Genomic DNA, 20,163 nt, shown 5'->3' with positions numbered 1-20,163 from the left:
AGTTATGCCAGTCACTATTCTGAGGGAATCTGGTACCCTAGTCCCTTTGTTCTGTTTTTATAACAATAATTACAACAGTAGTAGTAAACAACAAAAGTTGTTCTTTTGTTTGTTTTAGGGCCTGAAAAGAAATGATTGGTGGTACTTTTTCTGGACGATAAGCAAAGAAGCAATTTTCCCAACCTACTTCTCATTGTGGAGTTTATCTTGGTCCTGCCTTTGTCCACAGCATAATTTAAGACGGACTTAAGTTCCCTGAAACAAACCATGACTGATTGAAGAAGCATTTTAAATGTTCACATGCTGATGAGGTCGTACTTCATTAACATGGAGTGTTCAGACGTGAAGAAAATTTAACACGATGCCTGTCGTGAAGATGTGGCAAACAGACAGAGCTTGTTGTGTAAAATCTGGTGTTCTCATGAAATTGTATTGATGTGAAGTAAGTAAAAAATTTTACCTTTAAAATGCTCTGATCATTGCAATGTACATGTGACAAATTAACAAGTTTATGAAAAGGGTTTTTTTTTTTCTTTTTTTTTCCAGGACAGTAAAAATATAGTAGGGACAGGTAAAAGTGATTTACTGGCCTTGGGACTTACCCTTTTGTTAATATATGATTCTTAAATGCCAACTAGCATACTGTGCGTGTCTTTGAACTGTGGAAAGAAAGCGCAGCGGAAACTGACCAACCATGGGAAGAACATACAAACTCCACACACACAGATCCGCGGCAGGAATCGAATCCTCAACCCTGGAGATGCAGTGCCACTGGGCTAACCACTACACCACTGTGCCACCTATGTTAATCGTCAAACAGTCCTTTCTCAAACCTCCATAACGTTTAAGCTCTATTTAATGCTAGTTACCTGTTATGAGTGACCAGGGTTCCTTTTAAAGTGTTACCTACTATTTGACCAGATAATGTAAGCCAACATTCCAAATATGCCAGTTTTTAGTGTCATGAGATCGTGAGGTATTGGGGATTATGATGTAATGGCATTACATCGAAAATGTGTGGGGAATGTTGCTGTTGGTCTTTCGGCTGCTTGAGTATTTTAATTTGCTTAGCCAAAAGAGTGCATCATTTTTAAAATACTTTTTAATATTTTAATGATGTAAATTGTCTAATTTAAGGTTCTTTAGTGTGTTCTTGAAATATAGTTTGGCTAAATATTTGCCTGAAATTGGTCAAACCTACCATCTCAATCACAGAGAATTTTATCTTTTAGACTACTACAAATGGGCTGCTAGACTGTTGAATTAATCTCAATTATATAATATAGATATATTTTAAAATATTTCATAGCCTTTTGACTAGGTTTTGTTTAATGTTGTTGTTAGTAAAAAAAAAATTGCCTCCTATGATGCCACAGGCAGCACTGTTGCCTCCCAGCTTCAAGGTTAGCGATTAAAATTTTATAATCAGTATATCCTGCCTTGTTCCCTGGGATAGGTTCCAGGCCTTCCGTGACCTTACACAGGATAAATGCTTAATCTCTGTTCAAGCCTCCACCCCCAACCATTTCAATTAATATACTAAACCGAATTAGTTAAATTAGGTTTAATGGAAGCTGAGTTAGCACGAAAATGTGCAGGCAGGGCAGGACTGGAGTTAAGACCCAGGAACTGGCGGTTAGGAACGGATTAATGTCGTCCTTCCTAACCAAAATCCATAAATCCATGGTCACCATAATTTGCAGACTCGCGTGCAAGAAGGTGTGCATATATTGAAACACCGCACCTGGTACTTAACCCAAACCCTGTGAATGGCAATCTAAATATTTAAGCATACCAAGACATCTTGGACAATGCTTTGTTTCCAACTTTGTAGCAGCATTTTGGAGAAGGCCCATTTCTATTCCACCATGACTGTGCCCCAGTGCACGAAGCAAGTGGAAGAACTCGACTTGAACTGGAATGGCAAATGCAAGCCAGGCCTTCACTTCCTACATCAGTCCCTGACCTCATAAATGCTTTACAGAATTATTGGGCATGAATTGCCACAGAAATACTCCAAAATCTTGTGGACAGCCTTCAAGAAGAGTGGAAGCTCTTATAGCTGCAAAAGGGGAACCAACTCCATATTGATGTATATGTATTTAGATACAGTGTCATTGCAGGTTTGGACAAATACTTTTGTCCATATAGGGTATATCAAGATGGTAATATGTGTGAGAATGAACAAATTAATTGAGCTATGGAGGATATTTTACAGTTCCTGTAGCTTGGTAGTTGGGGCTGATGATAAATGTGTTTTATTTGCTTCAGAGTCTGCTTTCTTCTCTTTTGTTGCCATGGCTACAGTTCATTAAGCAGGTTGCAGGAAAGAAATGCAAGTCATACAGCCAATGTTTAGCAAGAAGAAGCATTAATCCATCTGCTTATGTGTATTTCATATAATGGGGCTCTTCGGGGAGGATCAACATTTACAGAAAAATCACCTACATTAGACTTTACGGTAGAGCTATAAAAATAGCCGACGTGTGTTTTTGTCAAGTCTAATAATAACGGGAATCTTCGGTAGTTATTTGTGTGTATGTGTGAGCTATATGGACATGGTAATGTATAGAACATTCTCACGAAGTTAAAAAGCACATAAGTATTACCTCAGCAACCTTAAGATAACTATAACTAACCCGGGGCTGCTAACATTGGCTCAGCTAGCACGGCTAACAACGTTAGCATGCTACTAGCTACCCCAGCCCTACTTCCGCTTCAAATATTATTAAATCAGTATTTATATATTTGAAAATGATTTTTGTTTATAATATGAATTTCCTTAAACATTTTATTCGGGGGGAAAAACACTACACGCAAAGGGAAACGGCTAAATATATAAGCAAAAATACAAAGGATAAATTACAAATGAGTGCTAACACTCTGTGTATGTGAACTACGTAGGGTGTGTGTAATAACGACGTCGTCACAGTGTGTAGTGCCCTATTTATACAGAAGAGAGCCATTTGTAATTGCACCTTAGTCAAGGAGTCTTCAGCGCATGCGCAGAACACAGACGACATAAGATAATACTATACGTGTTGGTGTATTTACTTGAGGAGGAAAATCACCAATTGTATCAGACACCACTTATGGGGTTAGAAAGGACTTAAATGAAATGTGGAAAGCATTTTCAGTCGAGTGTGGGGCGATAATTGATGTGTGTGTTTTTGAAGCACTCGCAGAGCTTTATAAACACCATGCAGGCTAAAGGCCACCAGTTCATCAGCACAATATGGACCACAATACTGTGCGCCACTGCGCATGGGCAACACACACACACACACACACACACACACACACAACCCAACTACAGAGTCGAGCCAGTCGTGTATTATGCCTCTTCGATGCAATAAAAAGCTACCGGAAAATCTGCACGGAAACGCTACCGGAGCTGCTTGGAGTTAAAAGTAATAAAGTGTAAAATACGTGTTTACGATAAATGTCTTTGGATTTGAGTTGATTTTGCGCTTTGATGGTGCATATTGATTGTGTTTTTTGTTTTTTTTTCGGGAATGCACGGCTGAATGTGGCTACACACAGATTGCCTCTGATGCACAGCGCTGGGCAACAATGTAACAAAGCGAGCATTTTACTCCCTCTTCAGCGCTGTTTGATCAGATGTAACACCGGATCAATGCTGTACACGTCGTCCTGCGTTTGATCTCTGTTTTCTGGGCATACAGTGTGGTCTCCGGTGTGTTTCCAGTCGGCCAGCTAACCGGCTAGCTCATCGCACGGCGTGCACACAATGGCTGTGGCCGTGGAGCCGACATGGAGGAGCTGTTAGCCTCAGCGAGCTAGCGTTAGCTTCGAGGCAGCCTCGATGCACAGCTTTACCGTGCCCGCCATCTTCTAAAGAAAGTTATAACCGAGGAGATCTGGCTCGTTGTGTTAGCTTCTGAGCCGGAGTGTTTGTGCCTGGTGAAATTTCCCCGGTTAGAAACCGTCTGAGAGACTTCCGAAAGCGCGCGGTCTGCTAACTAACGAACTAACCTTAGCTAACGTCGACGAGCTGATTTTTATCCACAGTAAGCTAATAACACTCCCATGGTTCATTTCCTAACATCACCAATTTTTGTAATTAAATGGCCAAATAAAGATCTGGGAGAACATTTCTGAATGTTTTCCGTCAGTGGGACACTTGGTGATGAATGATTGCTTTGATTGGTTAGATTGTTGAATCAGATCACACTTTAGACCCTACATTGTCAATATATGTACACTTCACTGAGTTGTTAATTTCATTAATTTCATATAGATAGATAATGAAAACGCTTGCTGCTATTAGTTTTCCCATTCGTTAAGTTCATGGCGTATTGTTCATGCACCAGTGTTTGACTTGACTTCGAATCAAACAGGTTTCTCGATATTTTCCAGCCGAGTGCTTGACGCTCAGGTCCTGAGATGGGATGTGTGTGTCGAGGAGGGAGTACGGAGAAGAAAGAGGAACTCTGTAATCACTAGAGAAATACAACCAGACCCAACCTCAATCGCGCCACGTTCCCCTCTCCGCTGTCCACAATGTCGGCGGTCACTTCTCCCACCCAGGCTGTACCCCCTATAGTCAACCCCCCTCCACCCGAAGTAACGAACCCCAGCAAGCCTGGCCGAAAAACCAACCAGCTCCAGTACATGCAAAACGTCGTGGTGAAGACGCTGTGGAGGCATCAGTTTGCCTGGCCTTTTTACACACCTGTGGATGCCATCAAATTAAATCTTCCGGTATGTAGCGTAAGATCTCTACACCTTTATACTTTTTATTTCGATAGATAGATAGATATTCCTCTCATCCACATATTTCGTTCTCTGCTGCTATAGTCATTTTTTTATAAACATCTTTTTTTGTAAAGGACTATCATAAAGTCATCAAGAACCCAATGGACATGGGGACGATCAAGAAGAGACTTGAGAATAATTATTACTGGACAGCTGGTGAATGCATGCAGGATTTCAACACTATGTTCACAAACTGTTATATATATAATAAGGTAAAAAGAACTCGGCCATTCTATGTTTTGTCTTATTAAAATGTTCCAACTTCATCAGTGTGTATTACAAACAAGAAGTGTTGAACTACTATTTGCATGTTTTAATAATTTTTCTCTGTGCTAATTCTTTTTGATTCAGCCTACAGATGATATCGTTCTTATGGCTCAAGCCTTGGAAAAGATTTTCCTCCAGAAGGTAGCGCAGATGCCCCAGGAGGAGGTAGAACTGCTGCCACCACCTCCAAAAGGCAAGGCACGCAAGCCAGGTGCTGCCCCTGCTGCAGGTAAATCGGAAAATAAAATGAGAAATACTGCATACAAGACTGACAGAATCCTAAATAATGCCTTCTGTACCTATTTACAGGACTCACTGAGCTGCCACTGAGAATGATCTGCATTTCAAACGTTCATAATTTTTATTTTACTTATCATGTCTTGTTATTATTATTGTCTATTCATAACCGTAAACTAATTACTTTTGGTTACACATTAAACGGTAGACATTGCAACTATTCCGTCAGGTTAGTTTTTTATCCGGGCATTTTTTGTGTGAGGAAACTTTTTACAAATAACCCTGATGCACGTGGTTACGAAGACATTTGCCTACTAAGCAGACATTTCTGCATATGTTCATTATAGATGCAATTAGGATACAGTTACTGCTGAGCCGTGCACAATGTTGATATGAATTTAATTCAGACTGGCATCAATATCATAATAGTACATTTTTTAATTGCCATCTTTTCTAATAGACAGAACAAGAAGGAATAATGTGAAGTTTACCATTAAACCTGACAAAATAAAACGAAAACATATGTCGCACCACTTAAAAAGTACACGCGTCACAAATGCACCACCTTACCTTCTCTTCCTTCTCTCTGACAGAAACTCCACAAGCTTCAGCGCTGTCCTCGACCTCCCCATCCTCGTCATGTCCCAGCTCCCCTCCGCAGCCACCTCAAACTCCTGTAATCGCAGCGACACCTGTACCAACCATCACCTCCAATGTCCAGGCAGTCCCAGCGGCTGCTCCCATGATCCCGAGTGCACAGCCTGTTCTCAAAGTAAGACTTCACTGCGTTAAGGTTTTTATCCAGTAACGATCATCTGAGCTATTTGTCATACATTAGATTAAAATAGATAGTTCAAATTCTGATAGGCTTACTTAAAAAAGAATGGGTTTATAAAATAGGATGTATTTTTAACAAAGTTATCATGCCATCTAGACAGAAATGAAATAAAATACATCTGTTTTTGCTAATTTTGATTTGAATTATGCTCTTAATATCAATGCACTGTACTGTTTATATGATATTCTAACTATTGTAACTCTGCAAGTTTTTGGCGGGGTGACATCATAGCGCATTAAACCTCTGTTAACGTGCGCGCAAAAAAAAAATCTTATTAGGTACATCTCGCCCCACCTGCATTTTCTCACAAACCAAACCAGCCTCGTTTTTATAGCACAAAATGATGCAAACTAGTGAATAATATAGTATATTAGTGTATATTTTAAGATTTCTATTACTCCATCTCATATCTTGCAAGAACATAGACTTTTTTTAAACACAGTTCAAGTGTGTGTGTGTGTGTATATATATATATATATATATATATATATATATATATATATATATATATATATATATTAGTGCTGTCAAAATTAGTGCGTTAACGCATGCGATTAATTTGAAATATTTAATGCATTAAAAAAAATTAACGCAATTAACGCGGTTGCAGTTTTTTTTATTTCCTGTTGTGGCCGACGTGTGTTCAACGTGCAAAGTAGTATGGATAAGACCAAGGAAGGACTTTTAGACGGAAGGTTTCAGTATAAAACTCTGCCGGATGGTTCTGTGGATAAAACAAAAGTAATCTGTACATTTTGCAAAGCCGAATTTAAATACCAGAGAAGTAATTCGTCTTTGACATATCACTTAAAAGCAAAACACCCCACCGAAACAATCTCTACAGGGCCTCGCCAATGTAAATTGCATTGATTGTTTTGAAATTCAAATGACACAAATGGCACATACCTGTGTTTTTATTTCTGTAATAAATATGGCTTTTAAGCCAACAGTTAATTTGGAGGATATTAATGGTTTATTGCAGGTATGTTGTTTACATGAGAAAATCTGTGTTACAAGTTAAACAAAAATTCCAATAAACAATCATATTTGAATTTAAATAGTTTCATTGTCTTGAGTTTACATTAATTATTTACATTTAAATATCCAAAAAGTTTCAGTCTTTTAATTGTGATTAATCGCGATTAATTGCAAAAAATTGTGCGATTAATTAGTTAATTTTTTTAATCGATTGACAGCACTAATGTGTGTGTATATATATATATATATATATATATATATATATATATATATATATACACACACACTTGAACTGTGTTTTAAAATGGTCTATGTATATAATGTGATAATGTGTGTGTATATACACATACTGTGTATATATATATAGAGAGAGGGATGTGTGCGTACATGGGATATATGCAATTTTCTAGGAATGTCATAATTGCATTTTCAGTATGATACAGAGAATTGTGTGTATGGGCTGTTATATGATTGAGATGGGGGGGATTCTATGCCTTTTAAAACTCAGTGTAGTGAATTAAACAGAAGGAGAAAAATATTTTTTTACATTGCCGTTTCCATTCTGAATTTCCCATGTGTCCCTAATAATCTAAAGCAATATCGTTTATTATAAGCATGTTGACATGTTCAGCTGTGAGTAGAGAGACTATTAACAACAGTCCTCCAATATATCTGCTGGCAATACATCATCTTTTAAAACTAAACACTTAATTTTACTTGATGTGAGATTCAGGATCAGTTACTTTACATTCTGATATTTACTGAGGTTTCTCATCACTAATCTGTCCTAAAAGATAAGATTTAAATACCACTTTAAGTGATTTAATATGTAAGCCTTTTTTTTTTTTTTTTTTTACACTGTATGATGTCAGACAGAAACTTGTGGACTATAGAAAATTATGATGTCACAGACAGAAATGATGCAAAATAAAAATCATTTGATTTTAGTGCCATTGTGACAAAAGAAATCTAAACATTTATGAATAAAATAGTTTTGGATCATGGGGATTTACACCCTTATCTCATACATGGAGTCAGTATGCTTTCACGCGGTGGCCATAAGTACGGTTCATGGCGATTCATTACATGTTTTGGCATGAATAAGTTTCCATTCTTTCTCGTAGGTGAGATAGTGGTGTTAGCAAAAAGCTGCCAATATGACGGCTTTGAATGACACTAAACTCGGTGGACAGCTACAGTACAATATTGGCAGTGATTGAAGTAAAATCATGACATTTACAAGAAGTTGTTTTGCAATGTTAATGGATAAAAATTCTTTCTTACTTTTATATTTACTGTATTCTCGTTTTTATTTTTGCCTTTTTGTATTTTTTTTCTGTAGACATAACATTGCTACTAATATCAACAGGGCTTGCTTGTATTTATTTTGACCCATTTTCTGCACAAGCCAGGATTGTGCTCCATGATCTGAGCAGATTTGTAAGATCACAAATTTCATCTTTCATTTTGACAAGGAGAGCATGTTATCACAGTGTTTATCAGATTTATTCAGAGTAATCTCCAGAAGCTATGGTAAAACTAAGTCAGTATCAATGTTATTTCCTTATTGCTGTAGACTGGAGGAGTTTTTAATAATTCTGTTAAGATATTAGCAGTGTTGTCTGAACTGTCCATCTCTGGCGTTTATTTTTGTTTGCCTTCAGAAGAAGGGGGTAAAGCGGAAAGCAGACACCACCACACCCACCACCTGTGCTATCACGGCCAGTAGAGGCGAGTCTCCCACTCCCCTGCTGGAGTCCAAACACAGCAAGGTAATCTCCAGACGCGAGAGCACTGGCAGGCCTATCAAACCTCCAAAGAAGGACCTGGATGACGGCGAGCTCCTGCAACAAGGGAGCAAGAAGAGCAAATTGAGCGACCACCTTAAATACTGCGACACCATTCTAAAAGAGATGCTGTCCAAGAAGCACGCTGCCTACGCCTGGCCCTTCTATAAACCTGTGGATGCAGAAGCGCTGGAGCTGCACGACTACCATGAAATCATCAAGCAGCCGATGGATCTCAGTACAGTTAAAGTATGACACATGGACTCATCCTTCCTCCTGCTATTTTTTGTTTTATTTTTTTTATTTGCTTTGATCCAAATTCCATATAAATAACATACAATTTATAGCCACTAAATGGAACACATTATTCTTTAGTTTTTCATAATAAAATAGCAGGCATTTTGTAACAAGTGGTATCCTGTGCTGTTTTTTTACAGAAAAAAATGGACAGCAGAGAGTACCAAGATGCCCAGAGCTTTGCAGCAGATGTCCGGTTAATGTTCTCAAATTGCTATAAATATAATCCGCCTGATCACGAGGTGGTTGCCATGGCAAGGAAACTTCAGGTAAAAAGTAATAAACTATATTAAAAAAAAAAGTAAAAAATTCCCTTAAACATCCTCCTTGTTCTTTGTCTAACCCGCTTTTTCTTTTCTGGTAGGATGTGTTTGAGATGCGTTTTGCTAAGATGCCAGATGAGCCGGCTGAGCCCTCGTCCCCTGGAGGTACATCTGCCACGGCGGTAGTAAGTAAGAGCACAGGGAGCAGTGAGAGCAGTGCCGACTCCTCAAGCTCCAGCTCGGACTCGGAGGAGGAACGAGCCACCCGCCTGGCAGAGCTGCAGGAACAGGTGAGTGTACTGCAGGTGGGCACCAGCAGCAAGAAGAGAGCAGGATGAGGGGTACACTAACTTATGTGAAGAAATCAGTCACTCGACTTCTCATCAGGATGGTGGTGTACAGTAATGAGCAGCACGTCTTTATAGTGCAAACCTATTGGCTCACCAATTCATTTAAGCAATGTTTGAGTGAATTTAAGAAGAAATATGGCGTTTCTGACAAACTTTCAAAGAGTGTTATTAAGAGGATGGTATGGAAATTGGAAATGATGGGATCAATCTCATGGCGGAGGCGGTCCGAAAATGTCACAGGACACAATCGGTCGTCTAAAAAAATCAGTTCAGTTCAGTTTTATTTGTATAGCGCTTTTAACAATTGTCATTGTCGCAAAGCAGCGTTACACAATCAAAAGAATTATGGAAGTTTGTATTAAATTTGAATGTGTATGAATCAAAACTATAAGATTTTCCCTGATGAGCAAGCTGAGAGTGGCGGTGGCAAGAAATAAAAACTCTGTGAGATGGCAACAGAAAGAAATCTTAAGAAGAACCAAAACCATCCTCATTTGGATGAAACAGATAACTGGGATTGAACTGCAGTTATACTGTGTGTGAGGAGGCTGAAAGTTCAGTATAACAGGAGATGTGTTTTAAATTAGTATGGAGTTAAAACATATATATTACAGAGTCGTTTCGTCCAGGAGACTGGCAGGGCTTATTCACTGTGTCAGAGATGCAAGAAAGGGCAAGCTTGCATGCGTATTGTTTTGTGAAAAAAATGTTTTGTTTTTTTTTGTGACAGAATGGGTTATACTCTTGTATGACTGCTTGGCATTTCACAATTTTTATTTATTTATTTTTACCAGTAATTCACTATGGAGCCTCATGTACCTAACAGCAGGTTCCAGAACCTGTTCTCCCCCTCCCCACTGACTGAAAATATGTGTGTCAATCACAGGAATTTCCAGTTTTCTGGTTTTTTATTTATTTACTTTTAGTTTTTTGTTAAATGTTATTTGTTTGCCTAAAATATTGTCAGCGACTTGACATTTTTGGTAAGACATGCGTGAGGTGTTCACTTGCAGTACACATTTTATTCAGCATTTCCCCATGGCCTGTACCTGTGGCCTCTGTATGAGACCTGTATGCTCAAGCAAGTGGGTTTGATGTACATTTAAACAGTTCCACAACAATTCCAATAAAGTTATATTCAATTGTGTTATCCGGGAAATTTAAGGTTTGAAATAAAAAAAAGGAAGAGATGGAGAGAAAAGCATTGTTACTGTTAACGTTTTTGCTTTGTATCGAACAAGTACGGACACAACCTTTTGTAAAGACCAATGGAGTATCGTCTGCCTGTCTCTATGTTGCATGAATCAGAGATAATTGTTCAGAGAGACATTGAATTGACTCGATGCAGGATTATGGGAACTCACGCTTCGACCATGGGCCGATTATAAAATTAGTCAGGCTGATTCGAGGGCTAAAATTGGGCCAAATATATGAGATTTATAATGCCTGGACTGTTGATGCTAAAAACTACAGATTTTACTGACTACTAATTTTTCAGACGAAATGGTAGACATTTACAAAAGTTTTTAACTGTCTGGACTTGCATACAATTTAGATTTAATTCTCAGTTTATTCATTGCTAGAAGAATGTTAGTTAAAAATAAACATTACTTACAAACTTAGTTGTAACTTTACAACCCTATTGTACTGTATCAGTAGACTATAGTTATTAGGGATGGGAATTACCACCCAATACAATATAATGATAAATTGCGGTATCACAATTTTATAAATATCTTGGTTCAATATATTTTCCCCCAATACTTATTTATTTTACTCGTTAAACAGCGTTTAATAATCAAATGTAGCCTGTTCCTTAACCCAAATTGTTCGCTTCATTTCTATTATAAATTTTAAATACTACAAAAAAAAAAATTGGCGTGTTCATGGTGAAATGTGAATTGCCACACAAAAGAATTGTGATTCATACATAATGGTTTTGCTGTTTATTTGCACTACCTTAATTACAGTTTATTAATTACTAGTGATTTAGTAGATAATGACTACAGCAAGACGTAGCAATTTTAATAACTGCTAATAACTGATTGTGTATTGGTAACAGACATGTAGTAATACTTGTATTTGTACATTGCATCAAGTATATTATTAAATAATGATAGATTTAACATCTTTTCTTTTTAAACTTGCATTACTGACTCATGCAAGAATGGAATATTTATTAATGACTGAGTTAGTGTTGCATCATGTATGACTAGTAGTTTTACATTGGGTTCTGCAAAAAGCCCTACTTTATGTAACACACATTACTTACTATTACTACATACAGTATATATGTAGCTGTGTTAACCCTATTATGAAATGAGTCCAATTTTTAAATAATTATTTGTTGCATAGAAACCTTTGGTTTATTTTCCTGCTCTAGAATGAAGATAAAACTAAACCGAATCCACCATGTGACTTCAGTCCTGCTTCACCATACTTTTTTCGAAAATGCTTCTTTTTTATGGTTTTCGATGTCTAAACATTCTTTTTTTTAATGTTAGATGTTTTAGTCATGGCTGTCCTTTTAATGATAGTTCCTGATGTGTTTGCTGGATGAATCCTAAAGTCATTAGCAAGCCCACCAGGCAAGCAGAAGATTACGTCTGCTGTCTCTCATCATGTTTTTAGCCTTGTGAGTTAGAAATCCTGGCAAACAAAAATAGCAGTTAACTACTAACCAGATAAACAGACACTCCTTCAATTAATGTCTCCTAATAAAATACGACCACATCAGCAAGTGCCTTGATGTAAATTGTTCTATTCATCATTTATGATACAGCCAGAAAACTTGTCCAAGGCTTTGTGATTATTCAAAAATAATGCACATTATCTTCCAATCAGATTCACTGTGGTATAACGTAATACATGAATGGTGAGCTATTGAAGTGCAGAAATACAGACTAAGTGAAATTTAATGAGTTTCTGAATTCCCTCTTAGAGAACAAGTGTGTAGCTGTAGCTCTTATCCTCTTCTGGTTAAGTTTCCATTGAAGCATATTGCTTGCAAAAACACCATGTTTGGATGTACTCTGTTATTCAAGAATGAAGAAGACAGAGAAGATTGATAAGTTTTTGTCACATGACCTGTGGTGCACTTGAGTCATTCTGAAAATTTGGGATATTTTTTTTATTTTGCTGTGGTGTAGGTGCACAAAGTAAATCAGGCGAGTCACATCACATAAATGTCACGACTGTGTTGCTGTCTATTGTCAACATGCTTGTTGCTGTTTCCATTTAAAATAATGAACTTGAGCTTGCAAAAGCTGAGGCATGTGAACAGCCCCTAAAGATGCCTTGTCATTAAAGGGCAGTTTGTTTTGCTCCTCTGGTTGTTCATGCTGTTTGAGCAACACAGCTATGACTAAGAACCACAGACACAAGCTTTTAGTGTTTTTTTTAACCATATCTTGTGCGATAATGATTGTTGAAGGTTATTAATGAAAGTTTAAAAACCTCTTCATTGAATTAAAAAAAATGGTCAAATTGACTATTTTTCTCATAAGGGGAAAAAAACAGATGGAACATGAAATAAATGTCCTGCTTGCGTTCTGGAGTAGCAATCCCCCGTTAGCTAACCATGCCTGTTCTCGTTCTCTCCCCAGCTGAAGGCAGTTCATGAACAGCTGGCCGCTCTGTCACAGGGTCCCGTTAGCAAACCAAAGAAGAAAAAGGAAAAGAAGGAAAAAGAGAAGAAGAAGAAGGACAAAGAGAAGGACAAAGAAAAAACCAAGGCCAAGGTGGAAGAAGAAAAGAAGCCCAAGTCTTCACAGCAGAGCAAGCCGAGTCAGCCCAAGAAGAGTTCAGCCAGGAAACCCAACAGCACATCTACTACCAGGTACAAACACGTCATGAGATTTCTTAGAAATGTTACAATAATTTATAACTGCCTGCCCAAATAAAAGGTGCTATTTGGATTTAAATATGCCAAAATCTGATTTAGTTTAATCTAAAAATTCTTTTGATTCTAACCGATGCAGGGAGTAGCTTCTCAATTCCTAACCAATCATGGTTAGGACATGTCCTCTGAACATGTCCAAACCACCTCAATCTGGCCTCTCTGACTTTATTTCCAAAACATTGTTGTCCCTTTGATGATCTTGATCCTATCCATCCTTGTCACTCCCAAAGAGAACCTCAACATCTTCATTTCTGCTACCTCCAACTCTGCCTCCTGTCTTTTCTTCAGTGCCACTGTCTCTAAGCCGTAGAGCATCGCTGGTCTCACCATGTTCTTCTACACCTTGCTTTTCATTCTCGCTGATACTCTATCACTAGGTGCCGATTCGATTAAAATTACAATTCTAAAAGTATCACGATTTTATAATTCCTGATTAGATTCCAGATTTTGTTACAATTGTAAATCTTTCAAAAAGTTTAAATAATTAAATGTGGCCCATCGCTTATAACGTTAGTTTTCTTATCTAAAAACCAAGAGCAGCATTTAAACAATACAAAATAACTTCAAATACAGGTGTTACACTTTATCTGAGCAGCACTTCATTATTATTTCCAGTCAAGACTTATAGACAGTCTTGTGCAGCTTCTAATGCAGTAGTGAGTTTGAGATTAAGTCTCTGAGTTTGAAGAAAAATGCAGATTAGAGGCTTTTAACACACAAAATTTTTAATAATGTAACGCCATTAAAATGTGTCTCTTAGCGCCTCTTGGAGGCTTCTGCACTTGGTACAAAATCATTTATGATCACCAGTCAGGGCTAATCAAACTAAACACCAACCATTTCTGGTCACCGGTCGATCAACTGCTTCATCTCTAATATAAACGTAAAAATCTGTTTTGTAGTCAGTGTGGCGATACATGAATGACCACACAAAAGAACACATTTCATAACGGAATCCAATCTCTTGTGTTTGCCCAGTGTCAGTTTTCTCTTTGTCTTTAACTGCTGTGTCAAACTCTTCCACAGGCAACCGAAAAAGGGTGCCAAACCCAGCGCGGCAAATTACGAGTCAGACGAGGAGGAAGCGCTTCCCATGTCATACGATGAAAAAAGGCAGCTTAGCCTGGACATCAACCGGCTGCCTGGTGAGAAGCTGGGCCGTGTGGTGCACATTATCCAATCCCGCGAGCCATCGCTGCGTGACTCCAACCCAGATGAGATTGAGATCGACTTTGAGACGCTCAAGCCATCAACACTTCGTGAGCTTGAGCGCTACGTCAAGTCCTGTTTACAGAAGAAGCAGCGCAAACCTTTACGTAAGTCCTCTCTGTGGTTGTGTGTGTGATTGAGTGTGTGTGTGTGTGTGTAGCTGTGTGTTGTTTGCAGGGGGTTTGTCTCTTTCTCTGCTGACCTGCTCTGAATGCTGAAATTGCCTGCGATTATTCTTTCTGTGATGGGAGCACTTCCTTTCTCGGCTGTCTTGCATGATTGGTAGATCACCTCTCCACTTCTTACTCAGATTAATACTGTGCCTGTGTATAAACCATCCGAAAGATTACATTTAAGTCATCAGTGGCTCTTTGAGAAAGCTTAGAACACTTTTGAATGAGAAACTCATTTTTGAATAATGCCACTTATTAGTGTTGTATATTTGTATGTGGCCTGTTATTTTCAGGGGTGGACAAATCTTTTTAATTAGCTATGTGAATACTCTGATGTTTATATTAGGGGTAATATCACAAAAATAGGAGACAAGACCGAACAGGGTGACTTGAATTAGGGGCGGATTCATGTGCAGTTTCGCTAACCCTGTACAAACATAATTCTGTATTGTATTGTAAAGCCAAGCAACATGGCAATTCTAGGTAGCATCAATAACAAGGTAAAAAAAAGGGGACACAATTTTAATCAGATTCAAAAACATATTTTTGTTGTTCAATACACTATATTGTTTACAATCGATTTAATCAAAGAATAATTAGAAATCTATAGACAGTATGTGACTGCAAAATACCTGTGCTTTGCATCTCTCTGTCCATTTTCTGGTACTGGCTGAATTCAATATGTAAATATGAGTGTGCATATATGCAACAAACTGCAGATAATATTTCTTAAAAATATGACTTTATAAGTTTTTTTTTTCCAGTCTTCATGCATTCTCCATGAACTTTCTTATCCCTGCAGTGGTATCTTTAGCTTCATTTAAATAAGGAGGAAGCACTGCTTGAGTGCAGCATAAAGAAAAACGCACATGCGTGAGTGCGTGCACGTGTTCCACAACATGCCATATTAATATGGTGTTATACCTGTGCCTCAATCCTGAGCAAAGCTCTTTTTCACCCAAGCTTTCACTGTCATGCCTAAACTTTTTTTTACTTTAGCTCTTTTCTGTGTTGTCTCAATATCCCAGCCCAAAGGTGCTCAAATTGGCACAGTGTATAAATTTACCAACATCCATCTAATCGGAGACTGGAGGGAAAATTCTGAATGCCTGTTTCGGATTAAGCATAGGGCTGAGCTGTTAAACGTGCACAGGAGAGTCTGAGTAAGCGAAGACACAATTTAACCCTGCGACAGACTAAAAACTCGGCAGAAAAGTTTTTTCGCTCGGGAATGAGAGAAATATAACGCCGTATAGTTGGGCTTTAAGTGCTGGTGTAGTGCACGTATAATTGGTGGTTGTTGCTAAATGTAATGTTTCAAGTAAACACCTCTTACATTCTTTGATTATAATTGCCAAATAAATGACTTTGGGGTATAAGGAGACCACAGGATACATATACTGTATAACAAAATTATTTTTAGATTTTTACATCAAAATTTAACACCTCTTGCCATCCTTATCAGCTAGTTAGCTTGTTAATGTATAGGGATGTACTGATGATCTGATTTTGGCTTAACACTGGCATTAGATCATACTCGGCAACGTTCCATTGGTGTAGTTAATGCCGTGAATGTGTATTATGTTGACTAATAGGACACGCATCATGAGAGCGCCGACTACTACCAAGGATGTCCATAATGGAAGTTAATACTACTTTAATGAAAAAGAAAGTCCGGATGTTGCAAACCAAAAAAAACAAACCAAAAACGCTTTTACTTTATTGATGTTTGTAGTGCAAAATAGTAGGTTCGATTTCCAGCATTATCACCAGCTGCCATGCTGAGAAATGTATCCACCAACTAGAGCATGTTCGGTTCAGGGAATGCTATCGGATGGATGAGGGGAATAAAATAATCAGATGAAGAGTTTCCCAGAGTCCCATGTCTTGCAATGACGTACAAGCACAGATGACTCAGACTTGCCCTAGTGATTTGTCCACCCCTGCTGTTTAATCACTACACACAGTAGTCAAAGTAGTAGTATACATTAGCTCTTTGTACTGCAGTAGATGAATCAGTTGCAGTGTAGTGAAGTGCTTTTTGCTGCTTGTTGCCACGGCGGCGGGTGCGAGGCTGAGGACTCACTGGTCGCCGCTGTGTGTCTCCTGCAGCGGGCACTGGGAAAAAGAGTGCCAAGACTAAAGAGGAACTGGTTCAGGAAAAGAAGAAAGAGTTAGAAAAGAGGCTGCAGGACGTGAGTGGACAACTGAACAACAACAAGAAACCACCCAAAAAAGGTACCTGTGTGGCAGTGTGTGGAGAGGACAGACAGGGCTTTGCTTAATAACAGTATTCCTTTCTCTATACAATGTGTCTGTAACTGGATTTTTTTTATTTTTTATGCTAACTTAAAGGCCATAGTGTGCCCCTCCCCTTTCATTTGCTTCAAACCTATTTCTAAAGAGAGAGTGAGAATAGATGAGTGAAATCTTAGTTCGCAGCAGTTTCGTCCTGCCTCAGTGTGTCTGGCTGCATACAGGACCATAGCGCCATACTGTTGATTCGATCCTGTCATGATTAATGCTTTGCTCTGTGCGCATGCCTTTATTCTATCATAACACGCAAGCACATTGGTGTCTAAGGAAGCAGGGCTAAGGGTTCTTACCAGGCTCATAACACCATTGCATAAGTATTCACCCCCTCATGAACTCTTCCACGTTTTTGTAATATTACAACCTGGAACTTAAATGGACTTAATTGTTCTTATGTCATGAATCTACACTTATACAAGCCATTGAAGTTTGGCATATCTGATATCTTGTTCTTCTATCCATTCCTCACTCTAATCTCCACCTCTTGTACCCAGCAGAGAAGGCGGGCTCAGCACCAGGGGGCGGGCCATCTCGGCTGAGTGGCAGCAGCAGTTCTTCCGACACGGGCAGCAGCAGCTCCAGCGGCTCAAGCTCCGAGAGCAGCGACTCAGACTGAGCTCTCAACACGTACACTTCAACCTCCTTCATTTTTTCTAATGAGTAGTGTTTGCTGTCCTGATAGTGTCTCACCTGAAGACCTGTTACATATGGAGTTAGAAGCTAAAGACAGAAGATATTTTAAAATAACCTGTTGTAGAACGCCCTTGGCTTGGATAAAGACGTGTACGGATAAAGATAGCTGACAGTGGAACAGTGGTGGCCCTCAAAGGGAAACAGCTGGTCATCACTAGAAAAGATATTTTTGTGGTTGTGGAGACTTTGAGTTGTACGTTTCCCCCCCAAGGGTCTCGCTCTGAAGAGCCCAATGACAAGTGCATATTTAGTGGACTGACAAACGCCTGACCGTGTTTCAGTAAATTAGTAGCTTCATCAAGTATGAAAGTGTGAAGGAGCAAGCAGCTAACTTTCTCTTTTTCTGCTATGCCGGTCATGTAAGCATGACGTTTCAACTCATTCCACATTTCTTTTACAGATAATGATAATTACTGATTGTTACCATTTTAAAGAAGAACTTATTTATTTTTCATCTGGTATGTTTCATCTCCTGGTTTGCCAGGAATTACAGAAATATCAAAAACAAACAAACAAAAAAAGTCAGTGGAATAAAAAAAATTGGTGCATTGTGACTAAGTGGAGGGAGGAAGTGATGCTATGGGTCGTACCATGGCTTGCTGTTCTCCCCCCAGTGTCAGTAAAGTTCAGAGGTGTACTTTGAGAGGCCTGTGTGTAATCTGCAGTAGTTTCAGTTGTCTCAGCGCTGTAATTTCCTTTTCTCCCAGTGCTTGTCTCATTCAGTATTTGATGTATAATTTTGTCTTTTGTTTTAACTACATTACACATTCTCAATATTGGGTTTGTTTTTATACTTTATTTGAACATACTCAACTTTTTTTTTTTTTTCACTAATGATGTATTTCAGTAATTATATACCAGATGTTTTTTGTCCTACAGCTTCTGGAATCCGTCATAATAATCCCCACTGTCTTAGATCAGTAATTCAAAAAAAAAAAAAACACACAAAACAAAAAAAAATGTTATTTATTAAAGTAGCATAATTGACGACTGGCTGAGTCAAATTAAGCTCCCAGTGAAGAGCCAATATTAAACAGTCATTTGTGTACTGTTGGCAAACTCTCCAATCCAGGATGCTTTACGCTCATGTGGAATACTTGTGGTCTGGTCCTTATGGTGGTGTCCTTTTTAACTTGAGGGACACTCGTCTCATTCGCCTGTAAAGACAAACAGCAGTATACCACCTTCAGCAGGATATGGTTAGTCACTTCTAAAGTATTACACTAATTACTTGATTTTATGAATAGCTATTTTTTTCCCCAAATGACCATCTCTTTTTGGAATCCTGTATTAAATGCTTTGAGTGGTATTTCAATGCTAAATGGTATATTTTCTTGTCACCTTGTCATCTTTAAATTAATTACTGCTGAACTTCTACATACTGAACAACCTGATAGAATTTTCTTTCCTTTGTTTAATTTTTTAATACCTTTTAATAACCCAGATCAACAATACGTCAAACCCTACCCTGTGTGCTCAAAACAGCTGCCGCTGTTAAGCCAGGATTGATCCGTGTTTTAATTTTCTTTTTGCGGAGCAGAAATCAGCATTAAGAAACAGTGACTTTGTTTTTTTCTTTTTCTCAGTAGTAATGTCCTGAGCGGGTTACTCCGCCGCCCCCCCCCCCCCATGATTATCACTGACATGTCCCTTCCACTAAACAAATAGAAAAAAAAAGAAGCGTACAAGCATTTTTTTTTTTTTAGATGTCAAGCATAAAAAGGCTTAAATATGTTATATGATATAACATATGTACATGTATTCACCTATTAGTTGATGCTTTGGGTATAAATAGGTTATATTTTAGTTCTTTTTTATGAGTGAAAACCTTTGTGTATTGCATGTTGATTTACAGTATATTTCTTACTCTTTTTTTTTTTTTTTTACTGTTAACATGTACAAGCCACTCTTTAAAACCATTGATATTAATCAAGCTGAATATTAAAGTGCTGCCAGTTAAAGCAGGCGTAGAGCTGTTGTGCAAAAAAAAAAAAAAAGTGGAAAGTATACAAATTCCTAGATTGGAAGGTGGGCCCCTTGTTTTTTTTTTTTTTATTATTATTATTTTATTTGTAAAT

General features: G+C 38.2%; 1 protein-coding gene across 6 annotated transcripts; it reads left to right on the top strand.

Moving 5' to 3' along the window:
- Positions 1–3,300: 3,300 nt before the first annotated feature.
- Positions 3,301–20,119, top strand: brd3b (bromodomain containing 3b). 6 transcript variants are annotated; one of them, XM_053480854.1, is made up of 12 exons: positions 3,301–3,410; positions 4,381–4,725; positions 4,854–4,991; positions 5,131–5,275; positions 5,877–6,055; positions 8,767–9,135; positions 9,324–9,452; positions 9,548–9,736; positions 13,402–13,634; positions 14,724–15,013; positions 17,192–17,317; positions 17,887–20,119. In XM_053480854.1, the coding sequence occupies exons 2-12, from the start codon at positions 4,525–4,527 to the stop codon at positions 18,006–18,008; spliced, it is 2,121 nt and encodes a 706-aa protein (XP_053336829.1). In that variant the 5' UTR covers positions 3,301–3,410; positions 4,381–4,524; the 3' UTR covers positions 18,009–20,119. The 6 variants fall into 6 exon arrangements, with proteins under 6 accessions (XP_053336829.1, XP_053336828.1, XP_053336826.1 ...); XM_053480853.1 differs by having other exon boundaries at positions 8,764–9,135; positions 17,890–20,119; XM_053480851.1 differs by having other exon boundaries at positions 8,764–9,135.
- Positions 20,120–20,163: the final 44 nt, after the last annotated feature.

This window comes from Clarias gariepinus, chromosome 21, assembly GCF_024256425.1.
Source record: "Clarias gariepinus isolate MV-2021 ecotype Netherlands chromosome 21, CGAR_prim_01v2, whole genome shotgun sequence".
Classification (NCBI taxonomy): Eukaryota; Metazoa; Chordata; class Actinopteri; order Siluriformes; family Clariidae; genus Clarias; species Clarias gariepinus.
This window is presented reverse-complemented; position numbering and strand designations above follow the sequence as displayed.

Bases quoted from the DNA above. Each gene is read 5' to 3' on its own strand.
- brd3b (XM_053480851.1), top strand. From the start codon at position 4,525: ATGTCGGCGGTCACTTCTCCCACCCAGGCTGTACCCCCTATAGTCAAC. The intron at 4,992-5,130 runs GTAAAAAGAACT...TTTTTGATTCAG, and splicing joins ACTGTTATATATATAATAAG to CCTACAGATGATATCGTTCT. The intron at 17,318-17,886 runs GTACCTGTGTGG...TCTTGTACCCAG, and splicing joins CAAGAAACCACCCAAAAAAG to CAGAGAAGGCGGGCTCAGCA.